This window comes from Polypterus senegalus, chromosome 6 (assembly GCF_016835505.1).
Source record: "Polypterus senegalus isolate Bchr_013 chromosome 6, ASM1683550v1, whole genome shotgun sequence".
In the NCBI taxonomy this organism is placed as follows: Eukaryota; Metazoa; Chordata; class Cladistia; order Polypteriformes; family Polypteridae; genus Polypterus; species Polypterus senegalus.
In genome coordinates, this window is record NC_053159.1 from 189,609,129 (window position 1) to 189,629,477 (window position 20,349).

Consider the following 20,349-nt stretch of genomic DNA (forward strand, 5'->3'; position numbering starts at 1 on the left):
AGAGTGCACTGGGCACATGTGTCTCTTTTCAGCTTAACTGAGTCTGATATGACAAAGGGTCCCAGATGTATAGAAGACATCTCATGGGTTCCCATTCCCTAAGACTGTGCCACCAAATTTAGCTTAAATGTCTGCTAACTGGTGGCTCTAACATCACACAGTATGAAGACCTCGGAAAGGCTAATATTGGCTTACTTGTCACCTCTGGTCAGAACAACACTAGACCTTCTGGAATTCTCCTACCAGTACTATGTAGGGGTCTTGCAGAATACAGCCTACTCCTATCTGGAGAAATAGGGCTGTAGGGTGAAGATCTTGTTTTTTGAGTCATCTGGTGCATTCAACACCACACAGCCAAGACTGCTGTGGAGACGCTGTGGTCAATGCAGGTTGATGGTACCACAATAGACTACTTGACTTTTAGACCACAGTTTGTGAGGCTTAAGAACTGTTTATCGAACATCTCTCCATTGTAATTAAAAAATCTTGGGTCAAGATGTGATCTTCTCATAAAGACACTTTTGATATTCCGCGAGACTAGACTTTACAACCTTTGGAAACACGACCCATGAGACAGTCACTCTTGCACGTCACATCCAACTTACAAACAATATAAAACAAGATCACGGACATCTAACCTCTCAGTTGTTGGAATGCTTTTGTCAGACACACTTCATGAGCTCCCAGCTCTTGAAAATGTAATACGTTCTAGATGGCATGTCAATGACTAAGCGAAGAAGAAATTACAGCTATGTGCAAATTCTGAAAATAAGGAAAGTAATAATCAGCCCGAACCAAACGGAATTGACAACCTTGCAGGTACAATCGGGGTCAGAAATAAAAGACTTCATAAAGACGTTCAAAAACATTGGCGCGATACACATGCAGAGCAGGTAAGAGATTATGAAAGTAGTAAAATTCGAAAGGCTCAAAAAAAAGAAAGTAAAGATCGCATTAGCACAAAGAAACGGAAATTATTACTCTGTGAAATAACGGAACAGCAGAAAGAGACTGAATATATGGACATAAGTGATATGTCAGACGTTTTTAGATATTGTGAGGCTTTAAAGTTTAAGTCAGAGACTTGTAGATCGTCTAATTTGTGTTGCCTTCAGGTAAAAGTAGTGTTTCTTCCCAATGAAGAGGCGTATCCACGGAAATTAAAAGATTTCTTGTTTGGTGAAAGTGAAATCCACAAACAATACAGGCAAAATATCCGAGTCTACAATAATCTGTTTGCGTTTGCATCATTCAATGCTCAAAACGTAGATTTACACAATAATGGACCATACGCTATGAGAATCTGAGGTCCCGCAAAAATGAAAGCTACGACAAGTTTAATTTCAAAGAAACCACAATTCGGTCAAGTGTATATTTATGATTACGGAGAAGCAATGCAACATAGAATTGAATGAGTAGGTAACAATTCCCATGAAAATAACAATCTCTTTAAATTGTATTCCAGTTAACCAAACCCGGGGGTGAGCGAGTGAAGTGAGAAGGGGGCAGAGCCCACTAATACATAAGATTATTATCTTGTTATATGTACAGTAATCCCTCCTCGATCGTGGGGGTTGCGTTCCAGAACCCCCCGCGATAGGTGAAAATCCGCGAAGTAGAAACCATATGTTTGTATTGTTATTTTTATATATTTTAAGCCTTTAGAAACTCTCCCACACTGTTTACTGTTTAAATATTCTCCGCACAGCTATACAGTAAACCCTTGTTTATCGCAGTTAATCCGCTCCAGACAGATAAATGAATTTCCACGAAGTAGGATTTTTTATTTATAAATCTTTATTTATAAATATTTTCGCAGTTAGAGCATAGAAAACCTGTTTACGACTTTCTAAATACGTTTTTTAACATTATTAGAGCCCTCTAGACATGAAATAACACCCTTTAGTCAAACGTTTCAACTGTGCTCCATGACAAGACAGAGATGACAGTTCTTTCTCACAATCAAAAGAATGCAAACATATCTTCCTCTTCAAAGGAGTGCGCGTATCAGGAGCGGAAAATGTCAGAGAGAAAAGTAAACAAAAATCAATACGGGCTGTTGGGCTTTTAAGTAAACGAAGCACCGCGATAAAGCCGCCGCAATGAAGGGATCAATGTGAAGGTAGTCTTCTCAGCATTTTTTAGAGGAGCCTCCGAATCTTCTAAGCAAACAGCCCCTCTGCTCACACCCCCTTGTCATGAGCAGAGAATGTCAGAGACAGAGGCAGAGAAAAGCAAACAATCAAAAATCAATATGGGCTGTTAGAGCTTTGAAATGTGCGAAGCACTGCGCAGAAAGCATATTGTATATCATTGAGGAGTTTTATTTAATATGTAATACGTGCTCTAATTGGGTAGCTTCTCAGCCATCCGCCAATAGTGTCCCTTGTATGAAATCAACTGGGCAAACAAACTGAGGAGGAGTGTAACATAGATTAAAAGACCCATTGTCCGCAGAAATCCGCGAACCAGCGAAAAATCCGTGATATATATTTAGACATGCTTACATTTAAAATCCGCGATGGAGTGAAGCCGCGAAAGTCGAATCGCGATATAGCGAGGGATCACTGTATATCTGTGTCTTTATCATCTGCTGTTATAACCCTGTAATTTCTTTGGGATTAATAAAGTTGCAGCGTTGTGTCCAACAGGGGGGCGTTCTTTCGTAATTGCGGCGTGTTATATAACCTGACTCTATATAGATATAATATAAAAAGGCGATACCCCTCCCTAGTGATACGGAGGTAAGAAATCATGTAGAAGAAATAACTTTGTTTTGTTTAATGTCGGCTTACACTGTTTATCAGATGAAGGAAGCCAATGAGAAAACCCGGTCCGGGAGTGGGGGCCCGAGGTGTAGAGTCTGACAATGTCGCCAGTGCGGTGGAAGGCATTTTTTGGAGCGAATGACGTTATCTCCCGTCCGTCCGTCGGCTTCAAAGGTGTGCCTGCCAATGGTCCAAGGCTTTACTACTGTTTTCTCCACATGCAGGGCTCCCCTTTAGGTGAACATGCAATTCCAAACAAGGTAACAGTGCTTCAACAAGGATACAATTCCATGCTAACTTAACAGTAAAGATATAAATTTGCCAGAGATGGAATAATATTCATAAAAAATCTCTTATTATTTTGTGAAGTGCCCCAGTACCTTTAACCCCTAGTATGATGTTGCCACCTCTATGCTTCACAGTTGGTTTAGTGTTGCTTGGTTTAAAGCCTGACCCTTTATCTTCCATATATAGCAATGATCATTATAGCCAAACAGTTCAGGTTTTGTTTCGTTTGACCATAGAATTTTCCTACAAAAAAATGGGGCTTTATCCTGGTGATCACTTGCAAATTTCAACCTGACTTTTTTATGGCAGTCCTGGAACAGGGGGCTTCTTCCTTGAACGACAGCCGTCAAGACCATCGTGATGAAGACCTCTCACAGTATTGGATGTAGATACTCTGGTAACCTGTTACCTCCAACTCCTTCTCTAGTTCCTTTATTGTCATCTTAGGGTTCAGTTGAACTTTTCACAACAAAATTCATTCATCCCCGGGAGTTCATTGGTGCTTCCTTCTTAAACGGCACAATGTCTGTGTGATCCCTTCATATTTGTATTTGCATAGAACAGTTTACCCAAAATCTCGGGGTCCCTTCAGTTGTTTGTAAATTGCTCCTGAGGAGGAACTCGACTTGTGGAGGTCCATGACTTTTTTTTTTTTCCTAAGGTCTTGGCTGAATTGCTTGGATTTTCTCAATGGTCAAAAGGTGGACCCTAAAATGCAGCCATATGTGCACTGCCAATGAACTCAGTTAAGAAAACTGGCCAATCAGAGGCTTCTAAAGCCAGGTTTATACTTTAAGTGACGTGATGCGTACTCCAGCGGACACTACTGCTACACAAGCGGTGTACTGTTCATACTTGTGCGCATACTTTACGTAAATATGGAAGATTCCACCAGGTAGCAATGCGAGATATCATCATGGTGAGAAAACAACGTTCGGCTTCGCTGTGTTGTGAGCTGCCTGAAACATCCAAATAAATTCCAAGGACAAATTGCCACAATATCTCTGAGAAGGACAGAAGTTTAATGATTACATCCATCAATCCGGGGATGTGCCCATTCCAGCAAGCATTGGGCACGAGGCACAAACAATCCCTGGACGGGGCATCAGCTCATCGCAAGCTGAACACAAGCACACACACACACAGTGGCGTCATCTTAGTGTCGCCAAATCCCCAAACCTGCATATCTTGAGAAGGAAACCAGAGAACCGTGTGGAAACCCAGCAGGAAAACCTGAAAACTCCAGGCAGGGACCACCAAGGACATGACTCCCTACTGCGAAGAAGACCATGCCGCCACAACATGTGTAATTACTAATAGTATTCATTATTTAAATGAAGTTAATGACTTATCTATAAAATGTAACATACATATTTTAATTCATTTCATCATGAAAGCGATATCAAGTATAAATCTAAGGATTCTACATATGCAGAGAGCTGGAATATCATACATGTAATGTGTTCTGTGCGGCGATCGCTGTCTGCCGCTGCTGTCAGTTCAGCCCCAGAAGCACGTAGTGATTAATAACTGGGTCAGATTTAAGATGACGTTTACAACGGTCTGCTTTAACAATAAAGTAAACTACGGGGTTAAAGTGGACATTTCGATATTTAATATTTAAATATTTATATATTTAATTTCACTGTGTCCTTAATTTTTTTCTCTGTGACTCAAATATGCCGCCGTACATTCTGATGCTGTTGTGAAGGTGCAAATAAAAAAGACGGCACAGAAGATAGTATGTGAGACCTTTAAAATGCATCATATCATTACGATGGGGAATATGCGACACTTGAATATAAAAGCACCATGAATGCATTTGTATGTCGCCATTTTGCTTCACCACATTGAACATCGAAGCAAACACATCCATCCTGTAGGATCCACAAAGCGACTTTCTGTCCCATGTTGATAGTAAACAGAGACTCTGACGTCACGTTCCAACTTCGAATACACTGCACCCCGTGACTTTTTGCTGATACTGTGCCTTGCCTTAATTTCTGAGGACGTGCTCAGAGGACTCATCAAATGAACGCTGGGAACACATGGCAGCCATGATGCATGCACGTATGCATTCTGAGCGTGAAGTAAAAACCGGCCCAAAAGGTCAAGACATCAGTTTCTGGTATCTTCCAGACTGTTTAAACAGACCTTCAATTTGGTGGATGGAAACCAACTGGTAATCTGATCAAGTAAAAGGCGGAAATCTTACAATTATACACGTTTATGTATGTATGTGTGGAAGAAATTAAATTAGTAAACCTTTTTTTTTTTCTTTTAAACTACAGTAGAGTCTCGCTTATCCTACCTTCACTTATCCAACATTCCGTATTATCCAACGTCCCACCGTTTATGTCAAATAAGCGAGACTCTACTGTATTCTAAAGGAGACTGTTAAACATCATACCCTTGGTTTATTGTTGTTGTTATTATTGTATTAGGGTTTACTATGCTTATCCAGGGCCACTATTTAACACCATTCCCTGGGTTTACTATCTTAACATTTCAAGACTGTTGAAGATTTTCTGTTTTTGTTTATGTTTATAGTATTTAGACTGTATTGGCAATAGATATCTCAATTTTAATTCACATACACCGCTGCTGGGGGGCTTGTTTTGTTTTGGACGTGCTCTGTCTCTAGGTATATCAGAGGACTGGGACTTTGTGAAGTGTGGTCCAGCCTGACGTGGGGAGGCAAAGTTTGGAGGAGGTGGGGAGACTAGGTAATCAGGAGCCCGGGATTCCCGGAGATTTTTCTTTCCAAACTGCTATAATTCCTATGAAACCGTGAATGGCCAAGCTCACATATACAGTGTGTAAAAGTGTGAAAAATCGATCAAGAAATAACAGAGTTATAGTTGAAAATAATAAAGTGACATGGTTTTTTGGCCCACGGTGTAGTGTGTTGCTGATTAATTTAGTCAACAACAGACCAGCAGCAGTCAGTCTCCCGGCTCCCACTAAGACTGAGCACAGTGGACTGCGAGGAGTCTGCACTCTGCAGCTCACAAATGCCGGGATGGGGCAGACTTCATTGACGTCTGTCAGACAACGGCTTTGAACAGTAACTTGAAATTGCAATGTGTCAGTCTGTTGCATTTGCATTATCTGTGCCAAGAAACTTGCCATCACAGAATGATGACAAGAAACTGGATGCATCAGTAAAAGCTGAAATGGCGGTGTTTCAGAGCAATGGCAAGTGTGGGCATTGTTTAGAACAAGTGTAGAGGTATCTGGTGACTGTGCCACCTACTTCAGTGAAGGCAGAGCGTGCTTTCTCAGCGGCTGGCGTACTCTGAACATAGGTGCACTCTCGCCTGGACGACCGCACGCTGGACACGTTGTGCTTTCTACGCTCTTATTACCGCAACTAACTAGATACATGTACTTATATGACAGCATGAACTGCTTGTAGATACGGTTAGTCTTTTATTGGTGTCAACATATTGCAGTAGTTTTATTAAAAATAAGTGTCAGCCGTTCCAAAACCGTTCACATGTGAGATGCCCGTGCACTGTGTCATCCCTGGGAGCCCAGGATTCCCGGAAAAGACATACAGGATTCCCGAATTCCTGGGAATGGATAAACCCATCCGGGAATGGATTCCCTAGGGGAGACTGTGCTGGGGGGAGAGAAAGAGAGCAAGCTATCTCTAATCTATCATTTTAATCCTTATTATTATAATTACCAACGTAACAATAGACTGCATGGCAATAAACCCTGGGAAAATTGGAAATTAAGGTCAAAGCTGTCTCACTTTTGGTTAAGACTACAAAATGACATCAAAAATTCAGAATCAATGTCTCCAAGACGGGAAAGTTTGTGAGCTGGAATGTGAAAGGCATGAGCCACGAATTAAAAAGAAAGAAAGTACAGTGGGATGCAAAAGTTTGGGCAACTTTGTTAATAGTCATTATTTTCCTGTATAAATCGTTGGTTGTTACGATAAAAAATGTCAGTTAAATATATCATATAGGAGACACACACAGTGATATTTGAGAAGTGAAATGAAGTTTATTGGATTTACAGAAAGTGTGCAATAATTGTTCAAACAAAATCAGGTATTCTCTTACCTAACAAGTCTAAATGCTAAAATAGTATTTTTACAGGAGACCCACTTATTAAGCAAGGATTAGTTCCGGGTGCAAAAAGACTGGACTGGCCAAATGTTCCATTCCAGCTTTACAAATTCTTATACATAGAACAGTCTCATTTGTTGTATCAGATGTTGTATCTAATCCTGAAGGGAGATACATGATTGTCATGGGCAATTTATTACAGTGAAATAAAGTGATTTTGATAAATGTTTATGCACCCAATGTGGATGATGGGGAATTCATCCAAAATGTATTTGCATCCATTCCCAATGTGAACACTCATAAAATTATAATGGCTGGGGATTTTAACTGTCTTTTAAATCCAGACTTAGATAGGCCTCCTGTCACGGAGGCGATGACATCTAACACTACAAATACAATTGCACAGTTTGTAACTGACCACAACTTATCAGACCCCTGGAGATTTCTAAACCCAAACTCAAGAACATATTCATTCTATTAACCAGTGCATCATTGCTACCCAAGAATTGATTATTTTTTTGTAGATAACCATTTCTTGACTATGACTAAATCCTGCAAGTACGATGCTATTGTTATTTCCAACCATGCCCCTCTGATCTTGGAGATAAAATCATTATGCTCCACATACTCATCTCTCACTTTTATAAACAGACGAGAACGTTACAGAATTTATATCAAAAAGGCGGAAATCAATCTGCCTTTTAGCTGCCATTAACGGTTATGGAAATAAAGTCGACTTAAAACGGCAAACATCTGAAGACATGATGACATGTGTGGAGCTGGGAAACATGGAGTTTGGAAATCCTTGCCCAAGGTGGATGGGAACATTTGGTCTCAGTTGTATATTGCGGCTTTAAGGAATGCTTTTGTGTTTTATGTTCTTGAAAATGCCTTTGATTTCTTTTTCATTGTATTTTTATGGATGACACGGGGCAGCAGCATAGAAAGAGAAATGTAATCAGGAGACAGTTGTGGTAAACAAACTAGAACAGGGTCAAAAAACAAAAAAAAAGAGAGAGAGAGTGAGAATCGAGGAAACTTGAGTCCAGAATGTGACACAAAAACCACAGTGAAGATTGAAGATTGACTGGGAATTAATATCAAAACCAAAACGAAAATGTAAGTAGAGCATCGTGGTCAACTGGAGCATGTGGCATCAGGAAAGGACATCTGCATCGGCAATAAAGTGCTGCTTGTCTTACAGGAAGTGTGTCACTTCAGGAAAAGATGGAATTTTTTCATAGGAACATGGCTCTCCAATACTCAAGACCATCACTCACTTTTACAAACATGTGAAGAAGTAAGTGTACCCCACGAAATGTGTATCAAGATCTGATCTTCATTTAAACAGCATCGATGGATAAAGGGGATGGAATAAAACAAACATCAGGCTACATTTACATTTTGTATTCTGCAGCTGCATTTACTGTGGGTTTCCAAAAAGTTTAAAAGAACGGAATTCAAACAATCAGTGTGACATGTTCCAAAAAACCCACAATTCCAAGTGTCTTCATATTAGACATTTTAGTGAAATTTAAAGCAAACAGTTTGTATTGTTACCACATAAGGGGTGTGTCCTTTTGTATAGGCTGTCCTGTTTGACGATTGTTATATGTTAGTGCCCAGAGGGGACTGGGCGGTCTCTTGGTCTGGAATCCCTACAGATTTTATTTTTTTTCTCCAGCCTCTGGAGTTTTTTTTTGTTTTTTCTGTCAACCCTGGTCATCGGACCTTACTTATTATATGTTAATTAATGTTGACTTATGTTTATTTTTTATTGTGTCTTCTATTTTTCTATTCTTCATTTTGTAAAGCACTTTGAGCTACATTTTTGTATGAAAATGTGCTATATAAATAAATGTTGTTGTTGTTGTTGTTAACGATACTTGTGGCACAGATTACTGATGTGGAGGGTCTTGAGGGAATTGTAGTGTATAAATGTAGGCACTCTACGTATAAAACCAGAAGAGAAGGATGTGGCGAGACTTACTGACATTTCCCCTTACTATAAACTCAATCATTGGCTGCACCCAAAAACCCTTTTTTGAACTGGATATTCACAGTGGAACAGGGTTTGGTGTGGCCATTATAATATAATATAATATAATATAATCTTCTTATATAATACGCTACCGTGACTGTTCATTTGTCTGTCCAGGATTTTAAATCACCTGTAGCTCGCAAACCGTTTCACCTATTGACCTGAAATTTGGTACATATATACTACGTGATGTCTACTGTCCACTTTTGGGTGAGGATTGACCTCCAAGGTTATTCCTCTTTTTATTTTTATTTTATTGTAGAATCAACTTTGGCAGCAGCCAGCAGGGCAGCCGTGCGGCACATGCATACGGGCTCCGTTCTCATCCCTACCACCGTCGCCGTCACTTCCCCTACCTCTTCATATCTTAAGTCTTCAATCTACTTCAAGAATGATTTAAGTGCCGGCTTAAGTGAAAAATTAAGTAAAACATACTAAGTAATTGCAACATAAAAACTAACTTAATCAGTTTTAACGTGAAAAGATGCCGACGAAGGAAGAGAAGCAGTGGGCCGTTAGGGTGGGGAAAAGAAGAGCTGCTCTGGAAGCAGCAAGCGCATCAACCTCTGAGCAAATGAAGGCTAAACAGAGACAGAGAAAGAAGATGAAAACTAGGAATGCCAAGTCAAGTGTAGTCACTGCATGATAACGTGCAGTACGCTGTTACTGGTTTCTATATAATACGCTACCATGGCTGTTTGTTTATCTGTCCAGGATTTTAAATCACCTGTAGCTTGCAAACCATTTGACAGATTGACCCGAAATTTGGTACACATATACTACGTGATGTCTACTGTCCGCTTTCAGGTGAGGATGACCTCCAAGGTTATTCCTCTTTTTATTTTATTGTAGAATCAGCCAGCAGGGCAGCCGTGCGGCACATGCATACGGGCTCTGTTCTAATCCCTACCACCTTCGCCGTCACTTCCTCTACCTCTTCATATCTTAAAATATTCTTCAGGCAGATTGAAGTCTTCAGTGAAAAATTAAAGAAAATGTACTAAGTAATTGCAACACAAACACTGACTTAATCAGTTTTAATGTGAAAAGATGCCGACGAAAGAAGAGAAGTGGGTCGCTAGGGTGGCGAAAAGAAGAGCTGCTCAGGAAGTTCAGGAGCAAACGAATGCTAAACGTACAAAGAAAGAGTATGAACAATGTAAGTGCTCAAGTCAAGTGGATTCACTACACATTACCATGCAGCGCGCCATTACTGGTATAATATAATATAATATAATATAATATAATATAATATAATATAATATAATATAATATAATATAATATAAAGCCAATACCACTGACTCACTCATCACGAAATCTGCCGAACCATAAGGACTTGGGACTTAAAATTTGGAATGTAGGTTCCCTTGGCCCATAGCTGCTTGCTAAGAAATGGTTTTAAAAATTCCGTGGTCCAAGCACGAAATTTCTTACAGGTTTTCAGACCTGTTTGTATGTCTCTCTGCTTTTCACGAGAGAACTATTTAACAGATTTAGATCTGGGTTTTTTCCTATAATTTGCTTGAACATTCCAGTTGATTTTGTGACTTCTCCCATTGCACTAAGTATCATAGATCGCTGATTTATTTGTGCAAATCCGAGACACACGCAGTGGGGAGGGGAACGGGGGCCCACCTCACTCACGCGCCAGCCTCAAGGTGTATCTTACATCCACTTAGCTAGCGAACAAGAGAACTACTTAACGGATTTAGATCAGGTTTTTTTTCTAGAATTGCTTGAACATTCCAGTTGATTTTGCGACTTCTCTCATTGTGTTAAGAGTCATAGTTCACTTGCATGAGCGATATATTCACACTAATCCGAGACAGAGGCTGCAGGCCGAGGGGAGGTGGAAGCGTGACATCAGGAGTGGGGAGCCGGGCGGGGCCCTCCTCACTGTCCTGTTTCACTACTACATGGCCAAAGCCGCAGGGGATGGCTAGTATAATATAATATAATATAATATAATATAATATAATATAATATAATATAATATAATATAATATAATATAATATAATATAATATACTTTTAATTCAGCCATTAGCTAAAGATACACTTTAGAAATACTGGCACAGTGTGCTCGGCTGACACAGCAGCCAGTGTTTATACAGCAAATATCAGCTTAGGTAGAGGGTATGAAAAGGTGATGGATGTGATTTATTTCACTTCACACAGTAAATTAAATGTATTTATAAAACATAAGAAAATGATCCCGTTTTGCTGTGCTTCTGGTCAGTTTTAATTTATATATGGACTTACAGGATTTAGTAACAAATGCTGGCCAGTCAAATGTGCAGTTTTTCATAGAAAAGAAAAAAAGTAATGCAAATTTAACTCACAGTTTGCAATGCATTACATTTTAATATAACATGTTTTGTTACTTTTTTGTAAGAATGTTAATATTAACATTCCCCACATTGCTTGGGAATGACTAATCTTACTGAAGCCAGGTGTATAATATATACGACTGGAGACAGCCATGAGTGGATTTTACTTAAAACTGGGTGAGGACAATGAGACGTCTCATTGAGTGTCACATTTTTAGACCAATCCAATGCATCATGAAGGCGGTGCACACAAGTAGGGGCGGGGATATTGACCTGAAGAGTGCAGAGGTGCTCTTGTTAACCTGCTCTGACAGACAACAAGTTTTTGGCTACAATAAACAGTACAGCCAGAAAGTCTCCTAAAAAAAAAGACACAAATTAAACATCTGTGTGTTGCGTGTGCACAGAGCTCATTGCACATGTTAAAGATAAACATAACCTGGTGGAAGGGGAAAAACCGTTCTGTACATTTAGATTATGCACTGGCATTCAAAGACATGAGACATGAACGATATGTCGTCACAGGTGTTGTGGGTGCTTTCGATTGTTCAGTGTTATGGCAATAGCAGAGGAGTTGATGTAACTTTCAAAGAATTAGCAGCTGTAAAACATGCATTTGAAGTAAACAGTGTGTCACATGTCATTAAAATAGCTATTGTTAAGAGAGCTGATAACGAAGAGCCACAAGAGACGCAGATTTCAGGGCTCAAAACACCTGAATCGACAAATCTGCTTAACGACACCAGCTGATGTATCGATGAGGCTGCAAGACATACAGTCATATGAAAATGTTTGGGAACCCCCTCTTAATTCTTTGGATTTTTGTTTCTCATTGGCTGAGCTTTCAAAGTAGTAACTTCATTTTAATATGTGACATGCCTTATGGAAACAGTAGTATTTCAGCAGTGATATTAAGTTTATTGGATTAACAGAAAATATGCAATATGCATGATAAAAAAATTAGACAGGTGCATAAATGTGGGCACCCCAACAGAGATATGACATCAATACTTAGTTGAGCCTCCTTTTCCAAATCTAACAGCCTCTAGACACCTCCTATAACCTTTAATGAGTGTCTGGATCCAGGATGGAGGTATTTCTGACCATTCTTCATTCAAAATCTCTCCAGTTCAGTTCAATTTGATGGCTGCCAAGCATGATATTCAAGTCAGGGGACTGTGACGGCCATTCCAGAACATTGTACTTCTCCCTCTGCATGAATGCCTTTGTAGATTTCCAACTGTGTTTTGGGTCATCGTCTTTTTGGAATATCCAACCCCTGCATAACTTCAACTTTGTGACTGATGCCTGAACATTACCCTGAAGAATGTGTTGATATTGGGTTGAATTCAACTGCCCCTCGACTTTAACAAGGGCCCCAGTCCCTGAACTGGCCACACAGCCCACCCCACAGCATGATGGACCCTCCACCAAATTTGACAGGAGGTAGCAGGTGTTTTTCTTGGAATGCGGTGTTCTTCTTCCGCCATGCAAATCGCTTTTTATTATGACCAAATAACTCAATTTTTGTCTCATCAGTCCAAAGCACTTTGTTCCAAAATGAATCTGGCTTGTTTAAATTAGTATTTGCATACAACATGCAACTCTGTTTGTGGCGTGAGTGCAGAAAGGGCTTCTTTCTCATCACCGTGCCTTACAGATGGATGTTCTTTGAGCAAATTGCACTGAATTGTAGAACAATGTACAGATACACCATCTGCAGCGAGATGTTCTTGCAGGTCTTTGGAGGTGATCTGTGGTTGTCTGTCACCATTCTCACAATCCTGCTTCTGCATATGCCGCTCCTGTATTTTTCTTGGCCTGCCAGACCTGAGTTGGTTTAACAGCAACTGTGCCTGTGGCCTGCCATTTCCTGATTCCATTCCTTACAGTTGAAACTGACAGTTTAAACCTCTGAGATCGCTTTTTGTAGCCCTACCCTAAACCAGGAGACTCAACAATCCTTGTTTTCAGATCTCTGGAGAGCTGCTTTGAGGATCCCATGCTGTCTGTCACTCTTCAGAGGAGAGTCAAAGGGAAACACAACTTACAATTGACCACCTTAAATACCTTTTACCACTCATGACTGGACACTCCTGTCTATGAAGTTCAAGGCTTAACTTGCTCATCCAACCAAGTCATCAGCATTGAGCAGTGAGAGGCATTCAAATCAGGAAAATGAAAGGGGACCCACATTTTTGCACAGCCAGTTTTTCACATTTGATTTAATTTCATACAACTAAATACTGACTTCACTAAAAATCTTTGTTCAGAAAACACCGCAGTGTTCAGATGTTCCTAGGAAATGAAAGACATACCACTGTTATCTTTTTTGTTGAAAGGAGAGTCAATTACTATGCAGGCTGAGAGGGGTTCCCAAACTTTTTCATATGACTGTAAACCTCCTGACTACACGTCTACACGAATAACTTAAGAAATGTAACATTGCAAACATGCCGTGACAACATGGCCACAGCGTTTTAAAACGTTGTATATCCACAGAGCACAATGCTTATCTATGCTCTGTTCACTGTTATGACATATAGTGATGCAATAGCCAAAATGATGGAAAGATATCATAGCCGACAGAACAGCGTTTCAAACATGCGGAGCCAAGTAGATCTCGCTTCTGTCGCAGTGCTCATTAAAATGTACAAATTGGTCAATAAGCTTCAGTTACTTTGTGCTTCTGAGCTTCTGAATGGATAACAGCAACATTACAAGTAGCTTTTGATTTTCTCTCAGTGTCAAGTCCTTTGTTCAGTAACTCTCTTTTCCTTAACTTGCTCTTTTCCTGAATCCCCGGCAGCAATTTAAAACTCAGTGACTGGAGATGCTGGGGGCAGGTGTTTTAGGAAGAAGCCTTGTGGGCGGAGCCTTTGCAGTGCAGGATTTCGCTACCGTTCACTACACGCTTTTTAATGGTTGGCCCCCAGATGTGTATTCTCGCTCGATAATCACATCTGGCCCCACAACAACTTGGGAGTTAACAGGCTCCATGCATTCTGTGTGGATTCACGACAGCCATTGCCGATGCTGATTCTTTTTTTATATGTATGACGTTGGAGTGTTTATGATGCTGGTCTGCTTAGGATTCCAATGATTAATAAAATAAGAGTAGGAGGTCGAGCTTTTAGTTACAGAGGGTCCCTAAACTGTGGAGTGGTCTGCCTGCTACTATAAGAGATGCCCCTTCAGTCTAAGCTTTTAAATCCCTGCTGAAGACTCAGTACTCCAGTTTAGCACACCCTGACTAGAGCTGCTGATTAACTGTGCAGATTGCATCTGTGTTGTTAGTTATTAGCACTAAAACAGAAGTAATATGAGAGTTACAATTTGTTACTGACCCTCACCTATTCTGTTTCTTTTCTTGGTACTCAAATATGGCACTTGGTGCCACGGCCCACCTGCCAAGTTGTTTTACCTGCCTAAAGTAAAGTCATTTCTGATGGAGGATCTCAAGAATCGAGGGGTCCTTTCATCAGATTGGCTGGCTCAGTGTTGACTCAGCTATGGAATGGCCAATAGGGGGAGGCAGCTTGATGGCTGAGGTCACCAGGACTCTGAACAAATCCAAATTGTATTATGTGAATTCTGCTCTGTAGTTGTAATATATTTCTACTGCACTATTCTATTGTATTCAGGATTACTTGTGTTCAGTTCTGTGTATTGTAAAGACCCCCTTTTTTTATTGACACCCACTGCATGCCCAACCTCCCTGGAAAGGGCTTTCTCTTTGAACTGCCTTTCCCGAGGTTTCTTCCATTTTTTCCCCTACAAGGGTTTTTTTTTGGGAGTTTTTCCTTGTCATTTTAGACAGTCATGGCTGGGGGGGCTGTCAAAAAAGGCAGGGCCTGTTAAAGCCCATTGAGGCCCTCCTTGTGTGATTTTGAGCTATAAAAATAAATTGTATTGTATTTTGTCAAAGGGGAACTCCAGAAGTGCACTTGTGCATGTACAGGGGGCTTTTTAAGAAAAAAGGCTTCTGCCTTAACCGGGTAACTCACCTTCTCCTGGTTTTGCGTGTGCTTGTAAACGCATTCAGTGATTCCGTCATCCCAATCTCCACTTCCACTCCATTACAGCCTTATCATCGTATCGCATTGTTCTTTTCTTTCTAAAGGGTCTTTTAACTGAAACCATAGCACAACATTCAAGACCCCAGCAGGGGCCCAAGTGCACAACGGCAGCAGACTTACATCTCCTCGGTTCAAGTATACATAGACTCTCCCTTCTTCTCTAACGGTGCTGAACATCGGTGCGCCAACAAGCAGGTCAGTCAGTCCGTCTGCATTCAGGTCAGCTGCGCAGAGAGAAGCACCATAATAGGATCCAAGCTAAAAAACAACAGGGAGACAAAATGATTTATTAGTATGGAGACGGCCAAGCCAAGCAAAAAAAAACAAGAGAGTGAGCTGGTGCCAGAGCAGCAGTGTGGCATTCCACTTCAATCATTGAGAGTTTCCTGTTTTCACATTCTTCACACTTTGGTATTGGTATACCACCCGACCCTCCTGGTTTCCTCAATGACCTGACTGTGACTTCAAAAAGATAAGACAGAGGCTTTCAGCCACCGCGTGTGACAGGTCAAAAGGAGAGAAACGAAGCAACCACCATCAGACTGCCTGCACTCTTGTCGCAGTAATTGTTTTTTGTTTTTTTTTTGTTATCTTTATTCATATTTGCAGTTAGCCTTGAACCTTTGTGGCCCCCTAAAGTACTCATTACTGTAGAGATTAGAGGGGTCGTACAGTCTATGTGTTATGAAGGCCGGGCTCAAACATAAATCCAAAACATCTTCACCTTTGACAGCAGGCCATAAGGAGAAACTCCCAACACTTCCAAATAAAAAATGGACGTATCAAAATCCTGATAGTCAGAGCCAAAGTGTGAGACAAAAATCGTTTCACGTGCTGCAATCACCACAGCATTTGTATATTTTCTGGTTGGGATTCTGCTTCTGGATTGTGTTTTGGGACTTGTTCCTGTTACAGCAATGAAGCAGCTTTGTTAAAGGTTTACAATAAACCTCCTCCAAGTCTTTAGAGTCCTGGTGTTTCCTGTCTTGCTATATGGTTGTGAGACAAGGACGCTATCCAGTGACCTGAGACGAAGACTGGACTCCTTTTGTACTGTGTCTCTACGGAAAATCCTTGGGTACCGCTAGTCTTATTTTGTGTAGCTCATGGAGTCCCGAATGAGGCACATAACCTACATTGTGAGGGAGCGTCAGTTACACGGCACTATGGCCATGTGGCGCAATTACCTGAGGGCGATCTGGCTCGTCAGATCCTCATTGTTGGGGACCCAAGTGGCTGGACCAGGCCAAGGGGTCGCCCACGTAACACCTGGCTGCAGCAGAAAGAGGGTCATTTCTGGAGGGTGGGACTGGACTGCGTGTCTGCCTGGGGGGTTGCAAACCGGGATCCCAAGTTGTTTCATGGTGTGGTGGGTGTGGCAACGCGCTATACTACTGCATGCTCCCTAACTTGACTTGACTAACTTTTGACGCGGGACATTCTGCTGTTCTTGCAGATTTTCATATCTTTAATACTTAACAAAAAAAGGTGAAATAACTGAAAACATGTTTTATATTCTACTTTCTTCAAAATAGCCACCCTTTGCTCTGATTACTGCTTTGCACACTCTGGGCATTCTCTTGATGAACTTCAACAGGTAGTCACCTGAATTCATACCTCCACGTGTTCATTCATAGTTTTGATGCCTTCTGTGAGAATCTACCAATGTAAATAGTCATGAAAATAAAGAAAACACATTGAATGAGGAGGTGTGTCCAAACTTTTGGCCTGTACTGTATGTGTATATATATATATATATATATATATATATATATATATATATATATATATATATATATTGTAGCAGTAGAGGTTCTGATCCACCTCTTGAACCCTCAGGTACCACTCTAAACACCGAGTAAAAGTCCTAGACTCTTTTATTCTTTTATAATATAGTGCACCAAGCACCTTCCCTACACTATTCATACAATAATAAAGCACAATCAAACAATCCTCCTCCCCAAACACTTAGCAACCCTTCCTCCCAGCTCAGCTCAGTGTCTGGGCTCTTCCAGAGTCTTTTTATACCCCTAGACCCAGAGGTGTTCCTGCCCCCAGTCCACAAGTCCTTATCCCTTCCGGGTCAGTGTAAATAGTCCGTATCTTCACCCCGGAAGCACATAGTTTCTTCCTGTCACGGGATTATGACGCACTTACAGGTTATAGGGCATATATGAGTCCACAAGCCTCCCTAAAGCGAATCCTTGTGGTCCCCAAGGTATCCAGCAGTGCTGTGTATAAAAACTACAAAGTCCATGGGCCCTGCTGGAACTCGGGGCACGACCATGCTGTCGGGAGAGCTCCTCCTGGCGGCCTGGGGGTGAGGGACGGAATATAAAGGCCGGCCATCCATCACAATATATATCTATAATAATAAAAGGCAAAGCCCTCACTGACTGACTGACTGACTGACTGACTCACTCACTGACTCATCACTAATTCTCCAACTTCCCATGTAGGTAGAAGGCTGAAATTTGGCAGGCTTATTCCTTACAGCTTACTTACAAAAGTTAAGCAGGTTTCATTTCGAAATTCTACACTTAACGGTCATAACGGTCGATAATGGTCGACAACGTCTGCCATGTTGAACTTTCTTATTTATGGCCCCATCTTCACGAAATTTGGTAGGCGGCTAACCGAAACCGATATACTTACTTGTTTCGATGGTATGACGCCACTGTCGGCCGCCATATTGAACTTTCCAACGTCACCAATTTTCAAACTTCCCGTGTAGGTAAAAGGCTGACCCAATCTTCACGAAATTTGGTAGGTGGCTTTCCTGCGCTAACCAAAACCGATGTACGTACTTATTTCGGTGGTATGACGCCACTGTCGGCTGCCATATTGAATTTTCCAACGTCACTAATTCTCCAACTTCCTGTGTAGGTAGAAGGCTGAAATTTTGTACTTATTTCGGTAGTATGATGCCACTGTCGGCCGCCATATTGAACTTTTAACGGAAACCAATATCCGTACTTATTTCGTTGGTATGACACCACTGTCGGCCGCCATATTGAACTTTCCAACGTCACTAATTCTCCAACTTCCCATTTAGGTAGAAGGCTGAAATTTGGCAGGCTCATTCCTTACAGCTTACTTACAACAGTTAAGCAGGTTTCATTTCGAAATTCTACGCATAACGGTCATAACGGTCAACAACGTCCGCCATGTTGAACTCTCTTATTTATGGCCCCATCTTCTCAAAATTTGGTAGGCGGCATCCCTGAACTAACCGAAACCAATGTACGTACTTGTTTCGGTGGTATGATGCCACTGTCGGGCGCCATATTGAACTTTTCAACAGTCTTTGTTACTTATGGGCCCATCTTCAAGAAATTTGGTACACGGGTTCCCAACGTTAACGTTAACTGAATCCTACTTACGTACATATATACGTCCATAGCCTGCACCTCGGTCACCGAGGTCCCAACGCCTCCCACGTTGTTGGCTGCCTGCCTATATAAGGCTGTCCGTCGCTCCAGTCTCTACATTCCCTTCGTTGGTTCGCCACGGGATTCACGGCTCCCTACTGATAACTACAGCCTTTTTGTTTAATCCACGGCTTCTTCGCTGTTTTATTGTTTGTTTATTACAATTATAGTTATTGTGTAGGTATTTTAGACTTACTTTACATTTACTTTATCATTCCAACCCCCATTACCATGTCTATCGAGATGATCACCATCGATCAAAGAACTGTCACTTACCGAGTGATTTCCATGCCCGGAGATGGCACCTAGCTTTTCCATTCTCTTTGTTACATATTGCACAGCCATATCAGGCTCACTCTTGATATCCATTGTGTCTTATGTATTGAATGACTGGGACAGGTTCAAGGTGTGGACTGATGACGGTACAGGAGATAATTATACTACACAGGAACACTAGAAGAGTGAAATGCTTAAGCCCTTCACCTATGGTTCTGCATGTGAGTTGATGGCTGCCGCTGAATTGTTCGGTTGTCGATTTCAAGTGTACCGAAATGGCCAAATATTTTACACCTTTCGACAACCGCCAATGCCTCTTAAACATCTTAGATTCACAGGTGACGATTTGAGTAGTGGACACTTTGATGTTTATGAATGTTTAAACTCTCAAAAGCTGGATGTGAAGTTATCGATGAAACCGGTTGTGTGCTTACAACACTTGACAGATGTCGAATGTCTCTTCAACACAAGTCCTACAAATACTGTCGTAATTGAAACAAACCATGAAACTCAAACTGATTATGACAGCAGCAATCCAAGCTGTGAGATTTGAGACAAGATTACTGTTCACATGGCCAACTGTACGTTACATGCTCAAGAGTAAGCTCAGCGCACAGCTTGGTCATGTTACAACCAGAGAGCCGAACTGACAATGTGGCATACAAAGAGATCCTTAACAGATAATTATTGGCATATTTTCCCTCAGTTTAAAAAGGTTTAATTTTCTTCTTAATAAAAATTTTAATGCAGTACTTCGCTGCTGCGAAGCGCGGGTATTTTGGTAGTATTTATATATATATATATATATATATATATATATATATATATACATACATATACATACACACACACGCACACACACATATATACTGTATATATATATATATATATATATAGTGACAGATAGGGGGCACTGTCGTTCCCTTGAACCCTCAGATCAGATGCCAGACACCAGGTAAACGTCCAATGAATTATTTTATATGGACAAATACGTGCACAAAGCACCTCCACCTCCACTGTCCAAAAATAAATCAACAATCACAATACAATTCAC

General features: G+C 40.9%; 1 protein-coding gene across 1 annotated transcript in view; it reads right to left on the reverse strand.

Moving 5' to 3' along the window:
- Window positions 1-20,349, reverse strand: part of itga4 (integrin alpha 4) — a 191,297-nt gene that overhangs the window by 125,792 nt on the left and 45,156 nt on the right. Inside the window, exon 9 of the mRNA XM_039757752.1 lies at window positions 15,709-15,846. Coding sequence (XP_039613686.1) covers window positions 15,709-15,846 — 138 coding nt within the window. The remainder of the gene's footprint in view (window positions 1-15,708; window positions 15,847-20,349) is intronic.